Genomic DNA, 24,501 nt, shown 5'->3' with positions numbered 1-24,501 from the left:
AGGATCCAAAAAATAACAGTGTACTCCTGTTTATTAAAACAAGCCACCAAAATTAAATTCCTCTAATATAAAGACAAATATCAAAACTAAAGTCTTGTAAAATTGATCTAGTCTTTCAATTGATATAAACTAGCATGTCCTCAACTGCTGTTTGATGTTTTCTTCACTTAATCTCTTGGTTTCCTGAAAACCAAATAAATGAATTACAAATAAGATTAGTTATCTCAGAATTCATTATTGTATGATGCAATAGAAATCTAAACTAATTAGGAAGCTTAAAGATTTCCTATACCTGATTTTAATAATCTTAGGACAATCTTTCTTCCAGTGACCTTTCTGTCCACATTTGTAACACTTGCCTTTTGGCTTGCCACTTCTTTTAGTGGACAGTTTGCCGATCCCAACTCTTGCTTGCTCATTCTTGTCTTTCGACTTAAGCCTTGAAGAGAATCCTTTTTCAGGAAGTTTTCTGCTATGATAAAATTCTTCTATAGCATGTAGTTCGTGTATTAATTCAATTAAGGTCATATCTTTATTGTTTAAGATATAACTGACCTTAAACTCTTTGAATGTATCAGGTAAAGATTCAATCACCATGTTAATCTTTGATTTATCATTGATTTGAACACCATGAATCTCTACCTCATTCAAATAGTCCATCATTTTGAGGACATGATCACGAACTTTTGTGCCCTCTTCCATCTTAGTATCTGTGATACGTTTTAATGCTGCTTCTCTGGCAAAATGGGTATTTTGCCCAAACATCTGATGAAGACTAGCCATTATTTCAGTGGCTGTTTCCATGCTCCGATGTTTCTTATGCAGTTCCACAGAAATCGAAGCCAATATATAGCGCTTAGCCATTTTGTTAGCTTCGCACCATTTCTCATAAGGCTCCCTCTGATTTCTATAATCGTATAACGATGGTTCAGGAGGGCAAGGCTGGGTCAACACATATTTGCTTCCCTTAGCAGTGAGAATATTAAATAGATTGCGTTTCCAATCTAAATAATTTTCGCCAGTGAGTTCATTTTTAACAAGGATAATTAATAATGGGTTGATGGAAGACATTTTCTGAAAAAAAAAACAAAATAAACATGCATAAATACTTTGAAACAATATTCACAATAAATGACAAAAATGCAAAAAACCATAAATGCATTTTAATTTATTGTAACGATAATCTAGTACCGCTTTGACAAGCTATCCGTTGGGGAAGTCATGTCTACACTTACTAGACCCAATTATCCATTAGATTATTTACTTTCATGTAAAGACATGATAAATAATTATCGTTATCCCTTTGGGCCTAAATTTGTTAACAGAGCTTCGTTGGGAAGGTTAATAACAAACTTTAGTTGAGTGTATAACCATTGTTTTAATCTACGTATTTTTCATATCAATAGTCACCGTTGGGGTGAACAATCGATTGAAAAATATTTCAATTTTATCTTTGAAGAAGTTCATCAAATAAAATATCTAATATATATACCCTCCGAAGGGAGCATCACCGTATCATGAAGTCGAGGTATATATATAATTTTATTATTGAACTAACAATGGAGCCCGTGGGAAAATTATCTTGAATTTTCCCTCTCCCACTCAATATTTTAAAATTGGTTTTTCCTTTTTAAAACATATATATTGTTAATTACATGCTTCCTATAATATTATCTAGATGACATCAAATATTATTAAGCATGTGCAAATTTCAAACAATATAATGAGATTCATTATTAATGAATGACATGTATAATCATGCATAGAGTGGCACTACCTATTCTATATGACATGTTATCATGGCATGTTATCATCCAAAACATAACATATAGAAAAACAATTAAATAATCTTAATTCATGGCTTTCCTAATAATGAAAAATACATTAACCCTAAGCCTAATCTTCATTGGGCTTCTTGTCAATGTCCATCTTTCATAATCTTATTTTTGTTAATGGACTAGGGGAAATTGGGCTTTTAAATTTATAATTGGTCCAATTTTAATTTTTGGAAGGAAATAAATAAATAAATAATTAATTTTTATTAAAATAAAACTTTTGGACCAAAAATAAATTTAATGTGTTCAATTTTATCCATGCATTTTAATCCATTAAGCCCAAATATCAATTGGGCCTAAAACTAGGATTCTTTAAGTTCAAAACTGTTTTTTGGACTTAAATGCAAAAAATTAAAACTTATCAGCCCAAAGAGAAAATCTATGGAACTATAGGGATCGTAATGATAAAAATCATTAAAACCCTAAATCCATCTTTTTCTCTCCCCAGCCGCCATAACCACAAAGGGCAGCCACTGTTCACAATTTCTAGCCATCTCCGACGCCGAGTTTGCTGCCGCCGTCACACCGGAAATGTACCAAACACCTCCCTCGCGCTGCACGGAAAGCTCCTGCTCGCGCTACCTGCTGCGTGTGCTGGCTGTTGCACGCGAGCGTGCGCTGGCTGCTGCACGCACAGTGTGCGTTGTTGGCTGCGAGAGCAGCACACGCTGGCTGCTGGCTTGCAGCGCGCGCTGCTGCCGCTGCGCGTGCAGCGAGCGCTGCTGCCGCTGCGCGTGCAGCGAGCGCTTGCTGGCAGCATGTGCTGCTGGCCGCGTGCTGCCTGCTGCTGGTTGCCGCTGTCAATTTTCGGCCTCCGTCGCTTTGATCTTAATTGTTGGGGAAAAATTAGGTTTTTAAATTTTTATAAAACCTTTTGAAGATCGCTCTCATATAATATATAAGAATTTGTATTCTAGAAATCGTACCTTGAAAATCCGAGTTGGCTTTTTCCGCTGAAGTGATTTAGGCTCCTAGATCACGATCGGCCACCACCACTCCTGTTAGATCACGATCCGTCACCACCACGCTTGTTAGATCACGAACTGTCACCAATGATCTTCCAGGTTATGACTCAGGTTCGATCTGCACTTGACGTGTGGGCGCCTTTATCACTACCAAAGCAACTAGCACGAGAAAATTTTTCTCTCAACAATGGAGAGAAAAATCTTATTCTCCGATTTGTATAAAGTGGCTTCTCTCTTTTCTTTAGAGAAAAATAAGTCTTTTTTATATCACCCTTTAGTGAAAACCCTAGGCTCCAAATATCAAAAAACAAAACTCACGTAATTTGCTTTTTCAATAGGGGACCCACCTTGTAAAATAACATAAGGCCCCTTATACAAAAGCTAATTAAATGGAGCCTCCCACTAAATGATATATTTAGGCTTTTGACCCAAATAGCTAGTTATCTTACTTATTAGTCCAGTAGTGGTGCAGTCAATTAAATGAGCTAACCCGGGGATCATTTGGGAACATACAATAGTGGCTACAATAATTAGGCTTGTAATTAAACTAGCCCAATTATTTAATTCCAAATCTACTCCACTAAAAGATTGGAACTGACTTCCATAATTGTATGCTCGAATAATAATTCGTCCCAAGCCACATTGATTTCTTTACTGCACAATCCTTTGTACCACATCGTTAATTAAATTGATATCTCAACTGTCCAATCAATTTAATAACATCTTATTCCTTGATCCTTACTGGTTTTCTCTAATGATCATTTTCAACATACTAAATATGTTGACACACTCTGGCCAGAGAATTCTATGATCAAGTGCCGAAAACCCATCAAGAGATGTGTTGTACAAATTCTATATTGTTAATCCATAACTCCAATACTCATAATTGCTTCCACCAAGATACCGGGTAATCTTGACCACAAGAATGTGTCGTGCCCATTGGTAACTCAAATGGAATAACAATTACAATCATGAAATCATAATTAACTCAAGATTAAGATTACAGTAAAATCAACGCCTATGAGATTTAATAAGTCTGACAGTTATTACAAAGTTAATTAAATCTCATATGTGATCCTGTTCAATATAGTCGTACTACATTAATAAATTCATACATGATTAAGACAAATCATTCAATGAATTTATTACAGTCTATACCTAAATAAAGTGCCCAACTTTATTTATCAACTGCGAACTAAATTTATTTAATCATAAGATAACTTGTATTTATGTCTTCTGTGAATCCACATGGTGATCACATAAATACATATAATATGATTAAATGGACTTTAATACAAATATTAATGCAATTAAGATATTTGAATAAAATACCTCATTTATTTTATTAATCAGAAAAATTGTTTATTACAATTAAATAAACACATATGCTTTTAAAGAGCATATTTTCCCAACATAAATATATTGTAAATGATCAAATAAAAAATAAATTTGTTATATATACTTACCAAGAGAAGACGAATAACTGAAGAAGTAGAGCATGTCGGCACCAAGAAGCCAACAAACAAAGAGAGCACGTTCTCAAAGAATAAAGTAAATGCTAATTTTATTTATTTATTTATTTGAATGGTAAAATGGTAAATTAATAGAATGGTAATTGTAAATAAAAGTGTAAAGCAATGACAATTTTTAAAATTTTGCACAATGATATTTTTGTAAATTTATCAAAATTTTGGACGAGCTATAGGCCTAGCCCATAAGTAGCTCTGCCCCTGCTTCACTCTTCGCGAATAATTTAGATCCCTTAATTAGATGGAATTTAAATTTCAAAGGAAATTAAATTCCCCCATTTTGTGGTCAACCAAACAATAGAAAGGTACAAGAAATTGAAAAGAGAGAGGCTTTTAACACCTTTCTATTATTCTTTTAAGGGTCCAACTACAGTGCGTCATGGGTTTGGTACCCAAGTCGTTTGTCCGTTTGTGAATGAGCCTTTAGATTGTATACTAATGTAATGAGCGGCTGAGATTTAAAACTTGGAAAATGGGTAACCGGCTGAAGGCATAGTATGAGTAAAAGGAAAACAAAAGAGATAAGTATCATCTTTCTCCCCACGTGTGAAGTTTACAGGCGAGTGCTACAGACATTGTTGTGTTCATACTTCATAGCGGTTTCATAAACCTGTATTAAATTATTGAAGCTGATTAAGTTGGGTGTTCACCCGAAAAAAAAAAACGGAATCACTTATTGGGTCGGAGGGTACGAAGAAGATTAGGTATGTTATTGGCGGAATTAGGGATTTTGTATTCGATTAAGCGATGATGAAAGATTTAGTTGCGGTGAGTTGCAATCAACCGGGTTGAAATACAAATATTTAAGGCGCGCAAGAGTAAACCGAGTAGACATATACAGTGGGAAAGTGTGTGGAGAGATGTATTTGCAGAGCATATAAAGTGGGACTTTCGTATCAATCACTGCTCATCAAGTGGCTTACTGCGACGTTGAGGTATGTGTTGATGATGAATATTCATGTATGGCTATTAATTTGTGTGCATGTGCATAATTATTTGATTGTAGTTGATTGGGCAGGATTGAAGTAGTAGAAATGGGCATATGATGTTAGGTTGGGTTGTGAAATGGAAATTTGCAGGATGAAGTAGAAAATGTGAGTAAGTTAGTAATTTGTGAACTGATGAAATGAAACATTCATCATGGGAAGAGAATTTGTTTGAAAATATTGTATGGTTAGTAATTGCCGTATGGTGCGTAGGCATGAAAATGTAGAATATTTTATTTGGTATTCTTGAAACGCAATGGTCTGCTCCTTCCTGTACAACTTGACATAAACAAAAAATTAAAAACATAAAACAAAAAATATGTGGACTATAAGGCCGTAAAGAATGTACATTTTCTGTGGCTTCCATGAACAAGCGGTCATTAAACTCATCACAGTTTGTGAATGGAACAACGATGGTTGAATCGCTTGTGGAATGTAAGTTTGCTTGTTTTTAAATACAGTTTGTCAATAAATTTTGATGTAATAGGTGTAAGTAATTTCTGACGTATTTAAATGGCATTTACGATTTGAATAAATACATTTTAGCTGACAGGAGAAGGCAATAATCATGTTTATTTGTTAAAAAAAATCAACAATTTAATAGAGAATGTGTAAATAGGTTGTGTAATGGATTGGGGGTGTAGCCGGAAGCGAAAGGAATGGGATTCTGGTGATTGCAATGAATGTGTAGAAGATGATAATGCTGAGAGAGAATCAAATGCGCATTGCAACTATGGATTCGTAAGCTTTTTGTAAGTATTGGGATATAATATATTTCACATAAACATAAAATAAACTGCATGACAAACAAATAGGGGATTTGTGAAAACTGCAAATAATATAAGTTGTGTTATGGTTATTGCGCTTTATTAGTGGGGAAGCTGTACGGCGAATTAAGGCAATAGATGGACGAGCATGCATTACGAAAGAGGTTAGTCAATTCGAAGTATTGTTGGTAATATAAATAATGCATTTTATGGTGTTTTGAAAAACAGACATAATAATGTCAATTGACATAACGTAGGTACGCAAGGAAATTGGACTAGAATTTAAGAATTTGCCACCTGAGAGGAAAAGTGAATATATAAGTCAACATTATTGAGGGGATAAATATGTGGGATCTGAAGCAAAGTTTCTCACCAGATGTGCTCCAGACAGGCTTGCAGCAGTGGTGGCGAAATTGACAGAGGAACAAAAAGAAGCAGTACGTGAGATGGGATTGGGCAAACTGATACAGCTGAATTGTGGAAGGCTAAAAAGGAAACTATGCAGTTGGTTAGTTGAGAGAATCGACACATGCAATTACACAATAGAATTGAACGGTACTAAGTTAGAGCTAAGTCGTGATAGTTTTAGTAACGTAATGGGAGTTAGTGATGGGGGAATGCCTATTCAGTTAGACGGTGATAAGTCACGAGTGGCAGTATACTTAGACAAGTTTAATGCAACATCCAGTGGAATTAACATAAAGATATTGTCTGAGTTTCTGCGTAATTGTAGGCAGGCCGACGAGGATTTCAAAGTGTCATTTATGCTGTTCACATTATGCAGTGTACTGTGTTCTCCAATTGGGGTACATATAAGTTCATCACTTTTGTTTTCTTTGATCGATGTTGACTATATAAGGAAGATGAACTGGGCAACATTTTGCTTCGATAGATTGATGCAAGGTATTATCAGGTACAAGGAAGAGAAGCTAGCATATGTTGGTGGTTGTGTGTTATACTTGGAGGTAATAAATTATTAATCTATTTGCACCTACGCTGAATATGTAACTGATTTGGGTGTATTATTTGATTTTCAATAAACCATTTGTATACTGTTATGAAATATATTATGTGTGTGGGTATATCTTGTGTCAGATATTGTACTTTAATTCAATTGTGTATGGAGGAATTCGACGAGATAGATCAATCTGCCCAGTAGCACTATGGAATGGGTCAGAGATAAAGAGGTTACTGAAGTGGATAGAGAAGAAAGGCGGCTATAGAAGCACAAAGGTAAAATATTGTTGATGTGAATAAGGATTTGTGGCAAGGAGTACGGATGGAAAATTGTGAAAAGAGCAGGAAAAGTTTGTAAATTGTTAATGTAATTTAATGAAGGATTATGTTCTGTTACATTGAGCTGGTTTTATTTTAATATTTTTTTTAGTTCTCCATTATTGTGAGCCCGGAGGGGGGGGAGGCCATCTGATGGAGGCAGTGGTAATTGTTCAGATGACGACTATATTATTGGCATAAACAGATGTGAAACGATTTCAGTGGCTATGACTGTCAAGGGAAATGGTATTGATGCATCAGACGTCTGCATAATGTGTAAACGAGAAATCGGAAATGGGGATAGTGAAGGGTCAAAGCAACCTTGTTTTCGTTATAATAGCGCAGCCACCGAAAGTGAACAATCATTTTGTGATCCGAAGAAGCATCCATTACGTCAATACAGGGCAAGTCCATTTGTGGTTCCCATGTCACTACAGTCGAAAGAGATAATGTTACTTGAGTACATAATGAACGAAGACCTAGACAAATGGTAAGTAATAGAGTAGTAATAGATGAAAGATTGGAAACGAGTGTGAATATCGTTGTAAAGAATGGATACGTAACATAATGGTCATGTTTAACATTAGCATAGGTGCTGACTTATTGTCGTTGCATTCAGGGAGACGCTTGTGACGACGAAAAACAATTGTCTGAGTAGGAATACCATTTTGTCATTAGCGCCCCGACGAGTTATTAGGACTGAGGTTTGTTTTAAATGTTTAAATAGAACTGTTTGTCATTTTTTTAGCATATGTATAGTCGTGGATCATATTAATTATCTACGCTTTGCAACTGCTTTATTATAATCGATGAATGTAATAGCTGAAATTTATTTATGTTTGTAGATTATTTCCACACTGTCTGAAATGCTCAACGACTTTCAGTTGTTGAATGGCACAAATGAGGGGGGCTATTGGTTTCTGCCAGTACTTGATGCGGTACTTGAGCAGTGGTTCAACGTTCACTGTTTGCATAATTTGAGTGTGGTTGAGAGGGAAAATCTGCATATATGACTTATTAATGTGTTTGTTTTAACAAAATTAATGTGAATTTGAAAAAATTCACACCTTGTTTCCTTTTGAACAAGCATTGTTATTTCTTGCTTCTGTAAAAGTATTAACCTTTCACTCCACTTGCAGGAAACTATGGCGGGTGATGATCCTCTGTTGGAGATGTGGTTGCGCAATATAGTGTCAAATGATCGAGGTTACATTCAGCTGGGGTCATGTGACAGGGTATGGTAAACGTAGTTGGTTATCTCTTTTATTTATTTAAATAGTTACAAAAGGAGCATAGTGATTTTGTTAAATTTGGTACATGTGATAAGACAGATAATTGTTCCTATATGTAATGGGATCGGCCATTGGTACTTGCTAGTCGTTGTTATACCAGAGATGCGTGCAGAGATATGGGATCCGTTGGCAAGTTGTATGACAACGAACCTATTCCTTATGGAAGTGCATCACATTGTGAGTGTTGCCTTAAGTCGACAACTTTCTGCACATTTTTTAAATTTGTGGTTGTTTTGAATTCTATAAATGACCAGGATAAATGACTAAACATTTATTTTACAGCTTAAATGTTTTGACGTGGTTCTGAATAGGCAGAGGCCAAGTTTGCATTGTGGTGGTTTTCCATTTTTGAGTTGTGAGGTTTCACATCCATCATTAAATCCTAAAGACCTTCATCCCTTCGATTGTGGACTATATGTTTTTGTGTTAATGAAGCAGCTTCACTATAGGCAACGACCTTTAACAGAGGTACATATATGAATCATGCATTAGTATTAACTTTATTGGCGTGTGTCCTCTTAAGCAATAGCTTACATGAGTTAACAAATATTTTTTTTAGATCGAGTTGAATTCGGATGCAGAACGCTTAAGCCTCATATTGCAGTTAGTACACTTCCGGGATAACTTGGTGAAGGAAAGAGTAATGGAAAATGCTAGGCTGTACCGTTCGAATAAAGAAGCATTTGCTGAAGTCCGAGAAGGAGAAATTACAAAACAGCAACGATTGTTTAAAATCTAAGAAAATGGGTCATGGGCGACGAAGATAGATGTTAGAGTAGGAATGCAAAAAATTTTCCTCATTGGTATAATACTAATGGCGTACATTGATGCATAAACTGTGGCTTACGAAGTAGATAACATTAATGATGTGTTAATGTTAGGGTGAGCTGGAATGAATTATGAATTATGAATTATGAAATATTGTAATAACAAATATTCGGTCGTTTGACATTATTCACTATGTGGGACCTTGTTATATTTATGTATGTAATGGTAAAATTTAAATTAAATATGTTCTTTTTATGGAGGGTTTTGTTTTGACTGTCGAATATTAGATTGTTGTCCTTGGTAGGTGTATATGGAGGCCTTCGGTTGATAACAGAAGAGGCTGGGTTATAAAGTAAGTAGGAATATGAAATGAATTGGTAATGCCTTACAAAAGTGCAAAGCCTGCTATCCCAGCATATGAAATATAATTTGTCCCTCCAACGATTATACCCAAATGTGGCAAAATAGCAACGACGAGCAAATACATTTATAGAACGCTGTCAATAATATAAAACAAAGTTGTCATGTCATTGGTAGCATGGTTAGATTCCGTTGGAAATGTAACTGCCAATTTTCCAGATCATTTGTAATATCCCTTGCATTCTACCATGCATAACTCCGACGAGGTTTATTTGTGGATCCCCTGTAACAGAAATTAAAATTAGTTGCAAATGGGCATGAACGGTTGAGCAATATCATACTCAGTGAATAATAATACAATTATGTAAGACCGTCGACACATGCAGCTTCGTCCAATATAAAATATATGAGCAGTAAATTTCATTATGAGTATAAAGTATAATCCTTTGCATTTGAAAGTATTCACGGTATATGCAACAAATAACATGTACTTAACGTAAAATCTGGTAAACAGTGGTCCAAACCTTTATATGAGAAATAAGTTAATGATTTAATAATTATATTCGATTATGGCCCCAAATGTTGGCATAGTTGCTAGCAAACGTTGATGTACTAGCGTTAGGCAGACCATATTGTGGAATCAATCCCTGCATCATTGTGTCGTCTATGGAATCGTTATCCGTACTCATTCCAAATCGTGGGTACCAAGAATTTGAACTAGCAGCATGGCTATTGTTAGATGGTTGTGAGTAATGGTGGTCATATGCATTAATTTTGTTGCATTCATCTGCCGTTTTTCCAATTGCCGAACGTCTCCTCTGAAGCAATACAGTGTTGTCGGCCATGAATTGACTGCTTTGGGTAGGACAATCTATCTCATCACCTGGTCTGTGTAAATGTGTTTTACACATTCGCACAGTATGACCTCCATTCCCACATCGGCGGCATTTTCTTTGTTGCAGAGGACCCATTTTCTGCTTTTTCCTACAACCTTTTGTTAACACGATCACCGGGTCTTGAACTTCAAAGCGTCTCCCCATATGTCGTTTTGGTTTATCTTTGGCAGTTTTGCAGGACATAGCCTCTAACTGCATTGACACTTTATGTATTTCAGTGATTGCTAACTCATAAGCCTGACTGCTTTGTGCAGCGAACCTCTGCAAGGTTCGACATGCAGCATGGAGGGATCCCATACGTGCCTCAACACTCATGTAATACTGGCTGCACCTTTCCTGCACTTTCGAAGTAACCCCAACTTTTGCCTCTTTCTTCCATTGAGGTAATATCATGCAACGTGGGATAACTTCAAGATTTTCCACCTTCATAACCGCAAACAAATGTGAACAAGGTATTCCTACAGTCTCCATCATCAAACAGGTGCATGAAACGGTATCCCATGTCCCCTGTATGTGAACCCGGCATTCGTCTTCTGAAACTTTCCACTTTTTCACTCGGAAAGATTTCGAATTATCTTCACTTGCCACTTCCACGGCTATAAGCATCCCTTCTTGCAGTATTTGATCTCTCACTAGTCGAAACATTGCTCTGGTATAAGCTTCGGTAGCCGCAGCCTCGAACGGTTTCATGTGCGTAATTAGAACAGGGCGAACTTCTTTACTATCATAATCATCTTTGCCTTCTACCTCCCGTTGTCTATCAATTAGCCTATCCATCTGCTTCACAAATGCTATGAGGCGCAATTTGATGTTAACATAATGATTAAGGTACGCATTCAATCCTTCCGATCGTTGTGTGCTTCTCATTCCACCGAAAAACTTTCCCCTTAAGTATGCCTCAGCCCACATAGCCTTCTCTCTGTACATCTTCATAACCCATTCATGGCTTTCAACATTGTGACGCTGAACAATTTCTTTCCATTTTACCTCAAATTGCTCTTCTGTGTATGGTCGCAGCATGCATCGCTGAAAGTCTGCTGTGAAGTCCTTGTTGACGTTGGCTTGTGCATTTCGGCCAAGATGCCAACAACAAAGCCTATGATGAGCCTCCAGAAATTTGTTCGATATAGCATTCCGCATGGCCTTGTCACCATCAGTAATAACTGTCTTCGGCTGCTTCCCCTCCATTGCTAATAAGAAAGTCTGTAATAACCAAGTGTAAGTGTGCTCTGTCTCATCCGATAATAATGCAAATCCGAAAACAATGGACCTTCTATGGTGATTGATACCCAACAATACAACAAAAGGCTTCCGATAGGCATTTGTGCGATATGTTGCATCAAATGCAAGTACATCCCCAAACAGAGCATAATCTGCACGTGCTCCTCCATCACACCAAAATAGATCTCCTAATCTATTGTGCTCATTAATGGTGAAGTCGTAATAGAATGCAGGATCAACACTCCTCTTCCCTTCAAGGTATGACAAACAGGCTTCAGCGTCAGATTCCTGAAGTTGTCTTCGTTTCTCATAGTTGAGACGATTTTGAACATCCTTTCTCAAATAGCCAACGTCCATATACCCGCCTGACCGTTCCACTATATATTCATGTATTTGTGATGGTCTCACCCCAACGGCATTAAGTGAAGAGGCTGCAGCTATATATGCCTCCGATAGCCTCTGATGAGATCTTATATAGTGTACATGGTGTGGAGGCGTTAAGTTATGATTATGATTGCCGTTAAAATGAGTACATACCCATAGACTTGTATCATCTTTGATAGCAACACGAAACTCAACCCCGCAACCTGTCCTTGTAATAGGTCTCGCCTCTCGCTTTTGATCTTCTCTTTCTAGAAACTTCTTCTGACGAAACCCCTGTCTGCTGCAAACCCAAATCCTTCCAATTAACGTTCCCTTTGTATTCCATCTCTTATTGTGTCTTCTCACCCCAAATCCCATGACTCTCGCATATTCAATGAAAAAAGACTCTGCTTCAGCCTCAGATACAAACTCTTTGCCAACAATATCCATAGATTTCAACCCTCGGTAATTAGTACCCTCTTGATCGGTCCCACTGGTGCCATGTATATTTGTGTATGATTCAAATTGGTCACATTGTTCGCCTTCTTGCTGATTCACTGGTATATTAACCGTTGCGACTTCATCTCTTTCATCGTCTGCCCACCCATCTTCACATTCTGAAAACCTGGCATCATCAGGGACATCATGGATTTCATATCGGGACTCCCACTCAGTCTCTGAATCTGAAGCAGACGACATTATCTAATTGATAGACTGCAACAAAAAATTATTATGAATAATATATAAACGCCAATCCTTGCATTGCTTACAATAAATTCTATTGCTGCCAGTGCATTTACAGCGACATGTAAATAGATAATACCCTTTAAATAACCTTGACATAATTGATAAATAAAATATAGGTCCTTTTCGTGTTAATCCAACATTTTCATGCATGGCAATGGTAGCAACAACATCTACGATGATCATATAGTTAAGTTTTACATTGATCCCCATATTCACTCACGTTCTTTTTATCCCCAGTTAAAGTTAACTATTGTTTGTGGGATGTTGTAATAATTGGTTATATCTATACTGGAGCGTTTTCGGGACATAAAACTTTAACATGTCTTATATGCAAGGGGTATGCAGCGTACCTTCTGAAAAGGAGTAGTGGACACAGATTCGGGATTGTTTGGAGTCTTCGGTTGATTTCCGTTAAGTTTCAGCGACCTTCGTTGGTAATTGGTGTCTGTTTCTCCGTTTCTGTTACTGGTAGTTGTAAGTTTGTAACCATTCCCTGTAAAGGAATGTCAAAAGTAAAATTAAATCGGTCAAGTGGCTGGAATATTTGAGTGGCAAAAAGTTTCACCAAATTCCCGCCTTTGGTTCATTCCAAATTTGAAATCATCATATCTGATTCGTTCATGGCCACGTATTATGTGCTTTTAATGCTTACCTAGCATTGCATTAAAATTTTTTTTTTCTTACCTAGCATTTAATGTGAACTTTATTAAACAACAACTACTTCCCCCAAGGCCGTAGCACCATTTTGGTGTTCAGTTTGACATTAATCGCCATGGGCCCTACAGAAATTATTAACATGTGGTTCCCAAATTTCAATGTATAAACATTTATTAAGATAATCATTTCTGCTGCTTGTGGTTGCCGCAGTTAATGGTAATTTTCCTCCAGTAGTTTGCATGTATCTGCCTAAACTAACCAACTGTACTTGATATTCATATGATTCTGACTTACTTCAGTGGTACGATGGATTATAACCATAATAAATTACAAGTGTTTGGGCCTATGAAATAATTTGATTGATATCGATCTATTTTTGGTTTCATAAATTCTAAAATGTTCTACCTCCTGCTGTTCACTGGTGGTGATTACTAACAGAATGAGTTGGCCATTAATTAGTTTGGGTTGGATTTTAAGTAAATTTAAATCAATCCATAAAAATTAGGGTTCATCTGAAACCAACCCACAAATTTTTTACCCAACCAAAACCAACCCATTTTGGCTTGGTTAAAATTTAATAATTAAATATTATTATTTTTTCTGAACAATATTTTATATATCAAATAATAATAATTAATAAAAAATTAAATAATAAAAAAAACGATTAAATGTTGTTGAACAATAATTATGACTAAAGGAATTTCCATTAACTTTGTTGTAAAATAGTTACCATATTACAACCAAAATTATAACAATGTGAATACAAATTACAGTAATATAATATATCAAAACTGAAGTATCAAACCAATCCATAAAAATTAAATTATTTAAATTTATAAATTTATATCATGTGAGAAATAAATAAAAAAATTATTGTAATTACAAAAAGCGCAAAAATTTTAAATGCAAGCAAAAATATAGACATTAAATGTTATAATCAATTATATATTTATTACGTTACTCAGTTACAATACAAATAGGATTATAAATTGATATTACAAGATTTAATAAATATATTGTTGGACAAATTTATTAAAATGTGAAATTAGTCTTATAATTCAAGGTGAGACTGTACAAAAGTGTTATATACTATTGTACTGTACAACCAATTGCATATGTATTTGTCCTGTGCAGCACTTCTATTCTGCTTATATAATAATAATAACTAGGAGTAGTATAATTACTATATATTAATAATTATTACTAGTATATTAATAATTATAACTTGTTTATTATAAACGCACATTACTACAAACAACGAAAAAATGAAAATGTTGTCTGCATCATTACCGTCAGTTGCAACTTGCAATCGTCTTCATATAAAATGCAACAACAATTCCATAAACACCGTAAACATGCATGCAGTTTTCGAAGTTTGATAAAGCAACAGTCTAACTGAAGTTGCGTAAAGCAACCCACACCATGCATGAACACCAAAAACCGAAACCCCTTCGACAATGTTGTCTCCATTTGGCAATGACGATGGCATATACAAAAATTTTTCCCCTACACCACCCAAAATTATTTCACACTGTATGAAACATAAACCAGCAGCGCATCTAACCGACAAGCTTTCAAACAAGTTCAAGTTTACAACTGTTAGAGTCTCTTTGTACCTGCAATATTGACCTTCCAATGTCCCTGCGCTCTGGTTTTGAAACAGACCCCTTGAAGCAGATCACCATCACCTCCAGAACTGAACTGTACTTTAACAAGTACTCCACCAGTATGAGTTCGTCTTCATCACCCTCGACTCCCTTAATTTCAATTTTCTTCACATGTTCAAGCAAACAGTTTGGGACAATATCTCCTTCAATCCAACCAAATTGTTCTTCAGTTACTTCAAACCTACTTTGCTGCATATAAATAACACAATTATCAGTAACGAGTAACGAGTACATGAAAAAAATGTTATCTGCTATAAGTTAAAAGCTCATGAAATGATCACCTTCCGTAAGACGAGACTTTGTAAATGGACCGAACTACTCAGGATAACAGGAAGAACTGCCCATCCAATTGCTCCAACTGCCACTTCTAAATGCTGCAAATATGAAAGTGCAGGAAACCATTTGTGATACGCATGGTCAAGTGCCTGCGAATACACAAAAATTTAATTAAAAACATTTAAGGTGGAGAAATTTATCATATATCTTCTTATTGCAACTGACTTGACGGATGGTTGCTTGAAACTAGGATATAGATTCAGTGTTACGTAGTTGTTATGACTGGTAACTTGATGACAAAACCATGAGATTGAAAAATATTTTCGTCAAACCTCATGAACAATACGACAATACTTACGCAAAGCACGCCGTAGGAAACAGTGAGGCTTGTTGTGTTATTGAGCTGTTGAAGCAGTTGTATTGAACGGTTTGGATCAACCCGTGACCATTCCCCATATACAATGTCTAATATGACGTCCGTTAGTGAATTGAGATCGTGCACCACAAACTTCCCAAAGATGTCAGACATTATATGCAGACGTTCGAGGCTTGGAGCCGTTATTCTAACCTTGTACTCTGCTTGGGTAAACATTTCCCCTTCCGTTTCTACCCATAAAGTGCACTGCTTCAGTGTAGAGGATGATATGACAAATTTTGTTGTGGGACCTTCATCGTTCAGATAAGCCTGTATCGACAACTCTTCCAGCGAAGGGCAGCTGCAAAAGAGCTTTTCAGTTAAAATGTTGTCAGGGCTTTCCAGTTGCATAGTAAGGATCTTCACATTTGGAAAACAGGTTCCACCGGCAGGAACTTTGAGCAGAAAATCTGACATAAGCTTTAGTACTTCAACAGATGGTGATGCGTATAGTTCAATCTGACATAAGCAACTCAACGCGGTGATTCTGGTCAAGATATAGTTCAATCTCCCGAGCATTACGCCTAACTGCAGAACAAACCCATAAGTGAAAACTAGACAAATCAACTAGTTTGGAACAGTGCATAAAAAATATGGTGATGTTCATCGGCTGAGTTCCAGTAAGCACTCTTTCAATAAAATCCTCAAACCCTGGCATAGGATCACCCATCATACCAGGAAGCCTACGGCTTTGCCTGTCATCGAAATACAGCTTCTGCAGTGATGTCCAAACTAGCTTCCACCTGCGTGCTAGAATGGAAGTTGCCACGACATTTTTTGTGGGTAGATACGACAGAATGTGACAGAGAACTGAATCAGGTAAAGCGTTGATCCTATATGCTTTAACCTCAGTTTATTTTTGCATAAATCTCTTTGATTTCCGAACCCTTAATGCTGAATGACTCATGATCAAAGTTGTATCCCAGCCTGGCATGGAAGGAGATGTTCATTATTGAAATAACAGGGTATGAATTAGTTAATTATGATTTTTTCATTAACACAGAATCTATGAAAAACTTGGACATAAGTGTTAATGCACGAACTAATGCAACACTAACCCTCCAACTGCATGTGCGTGGTACAAATCCAACTACATTGCATGTTCATAAACTGTAAACAAAATATGAAATTTATTTGGGCTTATTTGGTCACTGTACATGAAACGAAGGTCGGGGGCAGGAATTTACCAATTTTTTCAGCTAAGAAGAGCAGTGTACATTAGTTACTCAATTATTTTTACAATGTACTACATGTAATATGGCCATAAATTAAATAAAACATTATTACATGGAATTAACACACGGACAACGGCTACAAAAATAACCCCAGTTGCAGGATGTATATATGTAGAATCGAAACCCTAGAATGAAATAGGTCACTTACCAATTGTACACACCAAGTAAGTGCATTTCGCTTTCCGCCACGAAGGATGTCGATTCAAGCCAAGGACAAAAATTATTGACCTCCAAAGAAGCATCAATTGCTGATTTTGGTAAGCGCTGCGATTGCCAAAAGGAGAAATTGGCACTGCCTTGGGAGTGGATACTGTACCGTAGAAGATGCTTCAACTTCCGTTTTGGGTTGTTTGTCTTTCTCCAAAAAAAGGTTATATGGTCAACGGCTGGCGTTTCGTTATAGTAAATGACAAATAGTGTTTGGGTTCAATTAAAACGAGGCCCACCAGCGTAACTGCTTATCCAACCAGGCACCATCGTAAATTAATGATTATTTAATTTCAACTGTAATTGTATTGGGTTTCACTGATTTTGTCCCTCCAGTCCATGGGTGGCCCAATTTACTAGGGTTACAAATCATTAAATACAAAGTACAATAAACACCAGAAAAAATGACATATTAATTTTTTTAATCTTATCAATCGGAAATGTTTATTTAAAAAAATAATTCATTATCACATAAAACAATATACACCGATATGTAATAATAAATACCCTCTTCCAGTATAGAAGCAAGTATCGAGTTTGAGGTTTAGGCATAATTTGGAAGTATTTTGTTAACAATAGTAAAAATTTCGAAAATAGTCGTAATTTGCTATTAGAATAATTATATTGGGAGCTCGATTGATGTCCTGCCCTGTTATCAGTTAGAATGATATCCAATTCCTAACATCCCAGGCGTTTCAATTACCTTCCATAATTTCGATTAGATCCATATCAAAAAAAGCCAAAAACAAAACGAGGTTTCAAACAACAGCTGCACTTTCGCTGGTCCCCCAATTCCCATTCGTTATAAAATTAATATTCACGGCTTAAGTTACACAACGATTGAAGGGGACATTCTTATTTTCGATATCCTTGTAATCCAACTTTAACATGATTCATTTGAAGGCCATGTAAGACTTTTTGCCAATGTTTGGTTATAGTATTAAGGGGGTATTATAAGACTGTTCACATTAGCTTAATATCAATATCATGTTTGCCAAAATTTAACAAGGGATTAACGGGTTTGCTAATGCAGCAAACTGTCGCATTAGTTATTGTGCTTTACCATCTGCTTCTTCATTTTTTGGTTCTTTTGCTTTTTCTTAATAATAAAAAATAATATAACTTTTTTTAATATAACATAATATAAAATTGTATTTTCTTTTAATTTTATATAATATTTATTAATATAAATTATAAATTATTATTCATATGTTAAAATTTATTATATTAAAAACATGGACACTACATAATGTATTATTTATTTATATAATAAAAAATATATCATATTCATTAATAAGTACTTAAATGATATCTAAAATAAGAATATAACTTGAGATTACATTATTTAAATATATTATAGTAATTAATATATAAAAATTAATCATAAGTAATAAACATTTTTATATATGAATAAATTTACATTATAGTAATTTAAAATAAATGGTATGTTGTCAATTATAAGGTTATAAGCTTCAATCTGTACAGAAAATTGAATTTTTTGTCTTTATACTATATACTAATGTTAAATTCCTTAAATTTTGTTACAAATATATTTTGTATTTTTTGTATGTAGTAATAAATATTATTATCAAAATATAAAATTTAAGTTAATTATAAAATAGAAAAACAGATGTGCAATTTAGACACGCAGGGGGAGGCGGGTAGTTTTTGCACCTCAATTGCCGCACAATCTTTTCAAGCCAGGTAAATGTTTTTTGCAGCCAAACGCGGGTCTGAATTAATATTACAAGACAGACCCTTGTAGACCCGCGCGCCAAACATACCCTTACTGTATTTCATTTTATACTAACTGTACATAGCTTTGATTTTTTAAACCACATTTTTTTTATATGGCATTATGTTTAGGTGGATATAACTTTGGATTGTAAGTTACGGTAAACGATGTAACCCACTATGGTACATACGTTTATATGTATTATCACTTGTAATTAGGAGTCCATAATAGCATTTTTAGTATACACAAAACAATGGCCACACAACTGTAACTGTAACGCATCACATTACATCGATTGTAAAAAGAGTTAACTTAGTCAACTAGTAACCCAAACGCCATTTAATTAAGACCAACCGAAAATTTAAACTCAGATCATACTGTATTACAAAATACTAACGTGCAACCTTTTATTATTATTATTTTTTCCTAACGCCGATCAGTACAAGGGTTCGGAACAGTTTGGGCATTTCATATAGTTTTTCTTACCGCAGTATCTTCATAACAACAACACATATAATTACAAACAAGAGTATAACTAAAGTTCTATGCGGCGATAGTTTATCCTCAGGAGCTGAAGTAATAGCTTCTTGCAACTGACCCTCCAACGGTCGTTGCCGATTTCCATTTACGGGATCCAGTTGAAGACCCGACAAAAATATTTCCACTTCCGAACGACGAAATGCTTCGAATGCCTCTTCGGCTTCCTCCCTCGTTGAATACGATTGGTAAGAATTTCCCAGATATCGAATAACTTGTCTCTGGCACTCTGCCCACGACCCATATACTCTAGGGATCCGTCCCACAAAGACGACGTAGTGTTTTCCACAAGTCATTATCTGTATGCAAGCAACAAAAAGTTTAATGAAATGTGAATGTAACATCAATAAGACGACAGTGCATTAGTCAAAAAATCACCGAACCCTACAGCTTGGAGTAGTAATACTAGTAACTTAGATCTATGCAACAAAGCAACGACGACCATAAAAACCATAACATCGTCGTTCAGAGGAACGAACTGACATGTTAAATTTCCAAATGACCGCAGAAGATTTACTGTAAACAATTACATTCATCACAACTACTTCATCAGACCGGAAGACAACCTCACACAGACTGGAAGTTGGACGGCTGCTGTGGCCATTCGCCTCGGATATGGTCGATGGGGTCAAATGATCAGCGGTTACAGCTGCAGCAGAAACCTTCAATACGAAGTTATTGGAAATGCAGTGTATTTCGTATTTTAGTGAATTGTTACGTCATTCGAGTACTTTACCCCAATCAGTCACTTTTATATGTCTAATTCGGCTAGGTCACGTGGGTGCGGCTGTGTTTCACATGTGTGAGTGAAGAAACTGGTATATGACCGTGATGGCCCTCACTTGCTTCTACAACACGTGAGTTCCGTGGCCCACATATGACATTACTATAGCCACAATATAGTCAAATTTACATCAGACGCGAGGTGGCAAATCTTATTACAAAGGGCAATAAGTGATGAAGTTTGACTTTACAGCCGAAGATGCAGCCACGTCATAAAATTTTGGACTATTTTGATTTATTTTTCAATGAGATAATTTTTTTTATGCAGCAAACGGGTTTACAACAAAATTACTCAAAAATAATTTATATTGTATTTACTTCAATCTTGAACGTGTTTAAAATTATATCTATTACTTATATAATTGTTATTTTGATTATCCCTTATTTTACTATATCATAATAATCAATGTGCAAATGGCTTATGAAATCTTAAAGTTTATTAAATACAATACTTATGAGATAAAGTCTAAAAGCGTGGCCAAAATTGTTTTACCAGATTATGCGATTTCTTACAGGACCAACAAATTAATTTCATTAATTTCCAAATATGTACATAATTTATAAAGGCTTCAAATATACGTTAATCAGCTTATACAGCCATTGTCTTCAATGGTGGATGGAAGGATGAGATCACCAACTAATTATTGATGGTGTTTGACCTATCATTCAAACCAATTGCTCCACTCTTTCATTTAACTTTAAGTAACGTCTAATGATTATACCTGTAGCATGTCTTACCTTTACGACTAACAGGGATGAAATTGTTTTGTTGCCTATGTAACCTGTGGGCTGGGATACGATAATTGCACAATATTATTAGCACACTATACACCATGTTGTTTCAAATTACACAATACAGCCATATGTAACGCTTACTAAGGATTATATGTATTTTACATCAAAGCTTGTTCAAATATTTTACACAGACCAAAAACCCAAAAGACCTAGTCAGAAGGAACGTCCCATGTATCATATTGGAACAAACCAGACAATCCATGCGCAAAAGTGGTACTTAAGTAAACAACCAAAAGGAACAGGTTACACCCACAAGCCTTCATCGTGTAAAGGATCCCATGGTCAGAAAATTCCACTACTGAGACTATTTGGACTGGATAATCCCAGTTGGGACTTCTGCATCTCCACTAGGCCCTGCACGGCCACCTTCATCGGATGAGTGCAAGACAATCGGCTCAACCTGATCATACAGAAAACGCAGGTATTAAACAGTAGAATATACAAATATGAGTATATGACAAACCTATAATGGCGGATGAAAATATTATGTCATGCTTTTAATGGGGTTCGTACCTCCCTAAAAACAGCAATTGTTGCCTTGGTTAGAATAGGGTTGACCACCTTGCAAGTACGCTTGCTATGGCCCACAGAGCCACAATTTTGGCACTTGTACTTACGACGATCATTGGACTGATCGCCAGTAGCCGCAACGATAACACCTGCATCATTGGGTAGATCCCCCCAACGCCTATCGGGGCCACTAGAAAGGACCGTTTGAACTATGGGGACACACGGCGTTGGGATACTGATGGGCATACTAACAGCATTTGCAGGTCCCCCCGGAGCACTTCCAAGGAATCGTGCGTCACCTGGGTTGGATATGACAGGGGCCACAGTTTGTGCTTGCTGGGGGTGAATTGGATTGGGTACAAGAGGAGGCACGGGTAGTGCTCCATGTGCGTCATATTGGACGGATGGCAGAGGCATAGATTGTGGATGACCCGGTGCAACTTGGGGGCGTGGCACAGCACCGAAGTCAACCATCACAGGGAACTCAGCAGTTCTTGAATTAACCAAGCTTCCCGCAGACGGGTGTGGGTGGCCGTCTCAAATGAAGTATACCCAAATGTGAAGTCTAAACTCCCCCCTTGAGATGCATTGGTGCACAATAACCCTTAACAGAGCATCACTGTGGACTCTAAGGACACGGCCCAGTCATCGAGGTGCCACCATTGGCCTGAATATATGATTAGCCGGGGAGTACCGTTATGCAACGCAGAGGAAGCAATATTGCAGAGGTGCAATATTTGGAATCGGGTTGGTTGATCCGTCTGAATGCCAATCCTCTCACCCATGTATTCTAGGACAAATGTAAATTCAAGTAGTGGAGGGTGATAGAGGTTTGGTGGATTAAGAGTTTGGCCTTGCGACTGTTGCCCGGTGAAAGCAACAGAATTCGCTGCGTGGTGGATGAAACTTGACGGATGGTTGAAAGCGGGTTGATTCACAATTGGGTGGCTGATCACGGGTGGGTTCATTTCGAAGGGGTGGAAAGGTTCAGGATTAAGTGCTGCCCCATTAAAGGTTGGTGGATTCATTCGGGGGTTGTTCACATTTGATAGAATCCTTAGTTGAGGGTGAGAAGATGGTGCAATACATGGTGGGAAGGACGAAGGTCCTGCATTCGAATCTAACATGTTGGGTCCATGCACATGGGGTACTGGATGCACGAAAAGTGACTGTTGGTTTGCGTCTTGGCGCTGAAACAATGCCATTTCATTCATGTATAAAGTTTTATAGTTGCTGTTAGTTTTCATTCACAAAATGGCGCGAAGATTAAATCAACGCTTGTGGAAATTAAATTTTGTTGTGAGGACAACATAAACCAACGCAATTGCAAGCTTGGGGCAACTACAGCTCATGCAGATGGGTTACGTGATGGTAAGAGCAGAAGAGGTTTAGGCCTGCCACCGTTTACATAGAGGCACACAGTTTTCCCTTAATTATTTATTTAAAACAAAGTTTCAGCAAGATTGTTAGTTTGCAAGCAACAAATAAGATCGTTTGTCCAAAATACTATAAACTTATGAGATATTATGCAAAACCAAATGCTTGGTCAATGGATACATGCTGGGCGAGTTAATCAAAATTGTTGAACAAAACACTGACCATTCAAACAACCCTTAAAGCATACACTAACTTGTTTTATGCTGACCAATAATGAAACTGCAAAACCCCTGACGAATATGGAATTGCAAAATATAAAATATAACCAAAAAATGACATAAGAAAAAAGCAATGATAAAAATATGGAATCAACAGAACGATTTCCGCATATTGCATAAACCATAAAGGAGGCGTACACATGCAAGTGCCAATGGATTGAAGCAAAACTATGTAATATGCAAAGAGTGAATAAAACGCACCTTCGATGGTGTCTCAAAGTTGAATGGATATGTTGCAAACATCAGGGGGAAAGCGTCAGATATATTGCAAGATTTCGGTCGTACTGTGCAAGATCACGTCAAAAGTTGACCACCACTTTTGCCCATTGTCCACTCAATGCATCATATTTGACAGTCTTCGTTTGGAAAATGACATTAAATTTTAACGGGAATATTACAAACGAACGAGTAGTTGAGATGTAACTAGTAGTAATTGACAAAAACATTCAATGGAATACTTGACTGGGCCCATGACATGGCCAAAATACAAGTGTTGCCTACCTAACCCTGGTTGGTAAGATAATGGCCACAGTAATTGCCCTGCTGGTGTTCTGTCTATAGGGGAATATTTTGTCCAACAGAAGGTGATGTATTATGCAATATTAATTTAATAAGGTATACAATATGGTGTATTATGATGTCACATAAAATATAATGCCATTGACAATAGTACATTGTCGTTACGTACATGTTTGTAGGAGTACTGTGAGCCTAAGGTGTTTGTGCTTATTAATCATAAATTGTAATCGGAAACTTCGAAATAGTGGTATCAATTGTTAAATGAAGACGTTACGTAATTGTCAAAAACCATTCCTACATTCAACCATCCATAACTTGCAATCAAATATGTCCAAGGCAGATAACATAACTAACCATCACAGTGTTATTCAAATGTTAATTATATAGTTCGATTAAATTGGAGCCATTGTACAACAATTTTTTTTGTTAAATATATGTATGATATTTATATTATTTTCATTCAATAATCGATTTTTTTTTAAAATGTTTTTTTAGAATATTATTTT

General features: G+C 36.3%; 5 protein-coding genes across 5 annotated transcripts; 1 reads left to right on the top strand and 4 right to left on the bottom strand.

The window, feature by feature from the left end:
- Nucleotides 1-4,868: 4,868 nt before the first annotated feature.
- On the top strand, nt 4,869-9,388 carry LOC102628784 (uncharacterized). The gene is made up of 12 exons (XM_052431355.1): nt 4,869-5,264; nt 5,935-6,067; nt 6,189-6,246; nt 6,459-7,047; nt 7,178-7,315; nt 7,470-7,847; nt 7,977-8,061; nt 8,203-8,295; nt 8,497-8,592; nt 8,689-8,826; nt 8,932-9,117; nt 9,209-9,388. Exons 6-12 carry the CDS (start codon nt 7,585-7,587, stop codon nt 9,386-9,388), a joined length of 1,041 nt encoding a protein of 346 aa, XP_052287315.1. The 5' UTR covers nt 4,869-5,264; nt 5,935-6,067; nt 6,189-6,246; nt 6,459-7,047; nt 7,178-7,315; nt 7,470-7,584.
- An 808-nt stretch (nt 9,389-10,196) lies between these two features.
- Nucleotides 10,197-13,483, bottom strand: LOC107178450 (protein FAR1-RELATED SEQUENCE 5-like). Its single transcript, XM_052444188.1, has 2 exons — nt 13,355-13,483; nt 10,197-12,971 (listed from the first exon to the last, which is right to left on the bottom strand). The coding sequence occupies exon 2, from the start codon at nt 12,954-12,956 to the stop codon at nt 10,335-10,337; it is 2,622 nt and encodes an 873-aa protein (XP_052300148.1). The 5' UTR covers nt 12,957-12,971; nt 13,355-13,483; the 3' UTR covers nt 10,197-10,334.
- A 1,443-nt stretch (nt 13,484-14,926) lies between these two features.
- Nucleotides 14,927-17,634, bottom strand: LOC102614985 (F-box/FBD/LRR-repeat protein At1g13780-like). The gene is made up of 4 exons (XM_052444196.1): nt 17,403-17,634; nt 15,963-16,946; nt 15,610-15,753; nt 14,927-15,517 (listed from the first exon to the last, which is right to left on the bottom strand). The coding sequence occupies exons 2-4, from the start codon at nt 16,536-16,538 to the stop codon at nt 15,236-15,238; spliced, it is 1,002 nt and encodes a 333-aa protein (XP_052300156.1). The 5' UTR covers nt 16,539-16,946; nt 17,403-17,634; the 3' UTR covers nt 14,927-15,235.
- Nucleotides 17,635-19,534: 1,900 nt separating this feature from the next.
- Nucleotides 19,535-20,452, bottom strand: LOC112497556 (uncharacterized). The gene is made up of 2 exons (XM_052444209.1): nt 20,300-20,452; nt 19,535-20,032 (listed from the first exon to the last, which is right to left on the bottom strand). Exon 2 carries the CDS (start codon nt 20,027-20,029, stop codon nt 19,679-19,681), a length of 351 nt encoding a protein of 116 aa, XP_052300169.1. The 5' UTR covers nt 20,030-20,032; nt 20,300-20,452; the 3' UTR covers nt 19,535-19,678.
- Nucleotides 20,453-21,233: 781 nt separating this feature from the next.
- Nucleotides 21,234-23,027, bottom strand: LOC112497737 (actin cytoskeleton-regulatory complex protein PAN1-like). The gene is made up of 2 exons (XM_025097038.2): nt 21,825-23,027; nt 21,234-21,711 (listed from the first exon to the last, which is right to left on the bottom strand). Exons 1-2 carry the CDS (start codon nt 22,293-22,295, stop codon nt 21,616-21,618), a joined length of 567 nt encoding a protein of 188 aa, XP_024952806.2. The 5' UTR covers nt 22,296-23,027; the 3' UTR covers nt 21,234-21,615.
- Between the last annotated feature and the right edge of the window lie 1,474 nt (nt 23,028-24,501).

The sequence above is a fragment of the Citrus sinensis genome, chromosome 7 (assembly GCF_022201045.2).
Source record: "Citrus sinensis cultivar Valencia sweet orange chromosome 7, DVS_A1.0, whole genome shotgun sequence".
In the NCBI taxonomy this organism is placed as follows: domain Eukaryota; kingdom Viridiplantae; phylum Streptophyta; class Magnoliopsida; order Sapindales; family Rutaceae; genus Citrus; species Citrus sinensis.
Note: the sequence above shows the minus strand (reverse complement) of the source record. Positions and strands in the feature narration are given on the sequence as shown.

What these genes read in the sequence shown, in the direction of transcription:
- LOC112497556 (XM_052444209.1), bottom strand. Translation starts at nt 20,029, where the DNA reads ATGACTTGTGGAAAACACTACGTCGTCTTTGTGGGACGGATCCCTAGA.
- LOC107178450 (XM_052444188.1), bottom strand. Translation starts at nt 12,956, where the DNA reads ATGTCGTCTGCTTCAGATTCAGAGACTGAGTGGGAGTCCCGATATGAA.
- LOC102614985 (XM_052444196.1), bottom strand. Translation starts at nt 16,538, where the DNA reads ATGCTCGGGAGATTGAACTATATCTTGACCAGAATCACCGCGTTGAGT. An exon ending in TTTCCTACGGCGTGCTTTGC is followed by an intron (nt 15,754 to 15,962) that starts GTAAGTATTGTC and finishes GTGTATTCGCAG; the next exon opens with GCACTTGACCATGCGTATCA. An exon ending in AAAGTCTCGTCTTACGGAAG is followed by an intron (nt 15,518 to 15,609) that starts GTGATCATTTCA and finishes ATTTATATGCAG; the next exon opens with CAAAGTAGGTTTGAAGTAAC.
- LOC112497737 (XM_025097038.2), bottom strand. Translation starts at nt 22,295, where the DNA reads ATGGTTGACTTCGGTGCTGTGCCACGCCCCCAAGTTGCACCGGGTCAT. An exon ending in CAATTGCTGTTTTTAGGGAG is followed by an intron (nt 21,712 to 21,824) that starts GTACGAACCCCA and finishes CTGTATGATCAG; the next exon opens with GTTGAGCCGATTGTCTTGCA.
- LOC102628784 (XM_052431355.1), top strand. Translation starts at nt 7,585, where the DNA reads ATGACTGTCAAGGGAAATGGTATTGATGCATCAGACGTCTGCATAATG. An exon ending in AACGAAGACCTAGACAAATG is followed by an intron (nt 7,848 to 7,976) that starts GTAAGTAATAGA and finishes CGTTGCATTCAG; the next exon opens with GGAGACGCTTGTGACGACGA. An exon ending in AGCTGGGGTCATGTGACAGG is followed by an intron (nt 8,593 to 8,688) that starts GTATGGTAAACG and finishes GTGATAAGACAG; the next exon opens with ATAATTGTTCCTATATGTAA.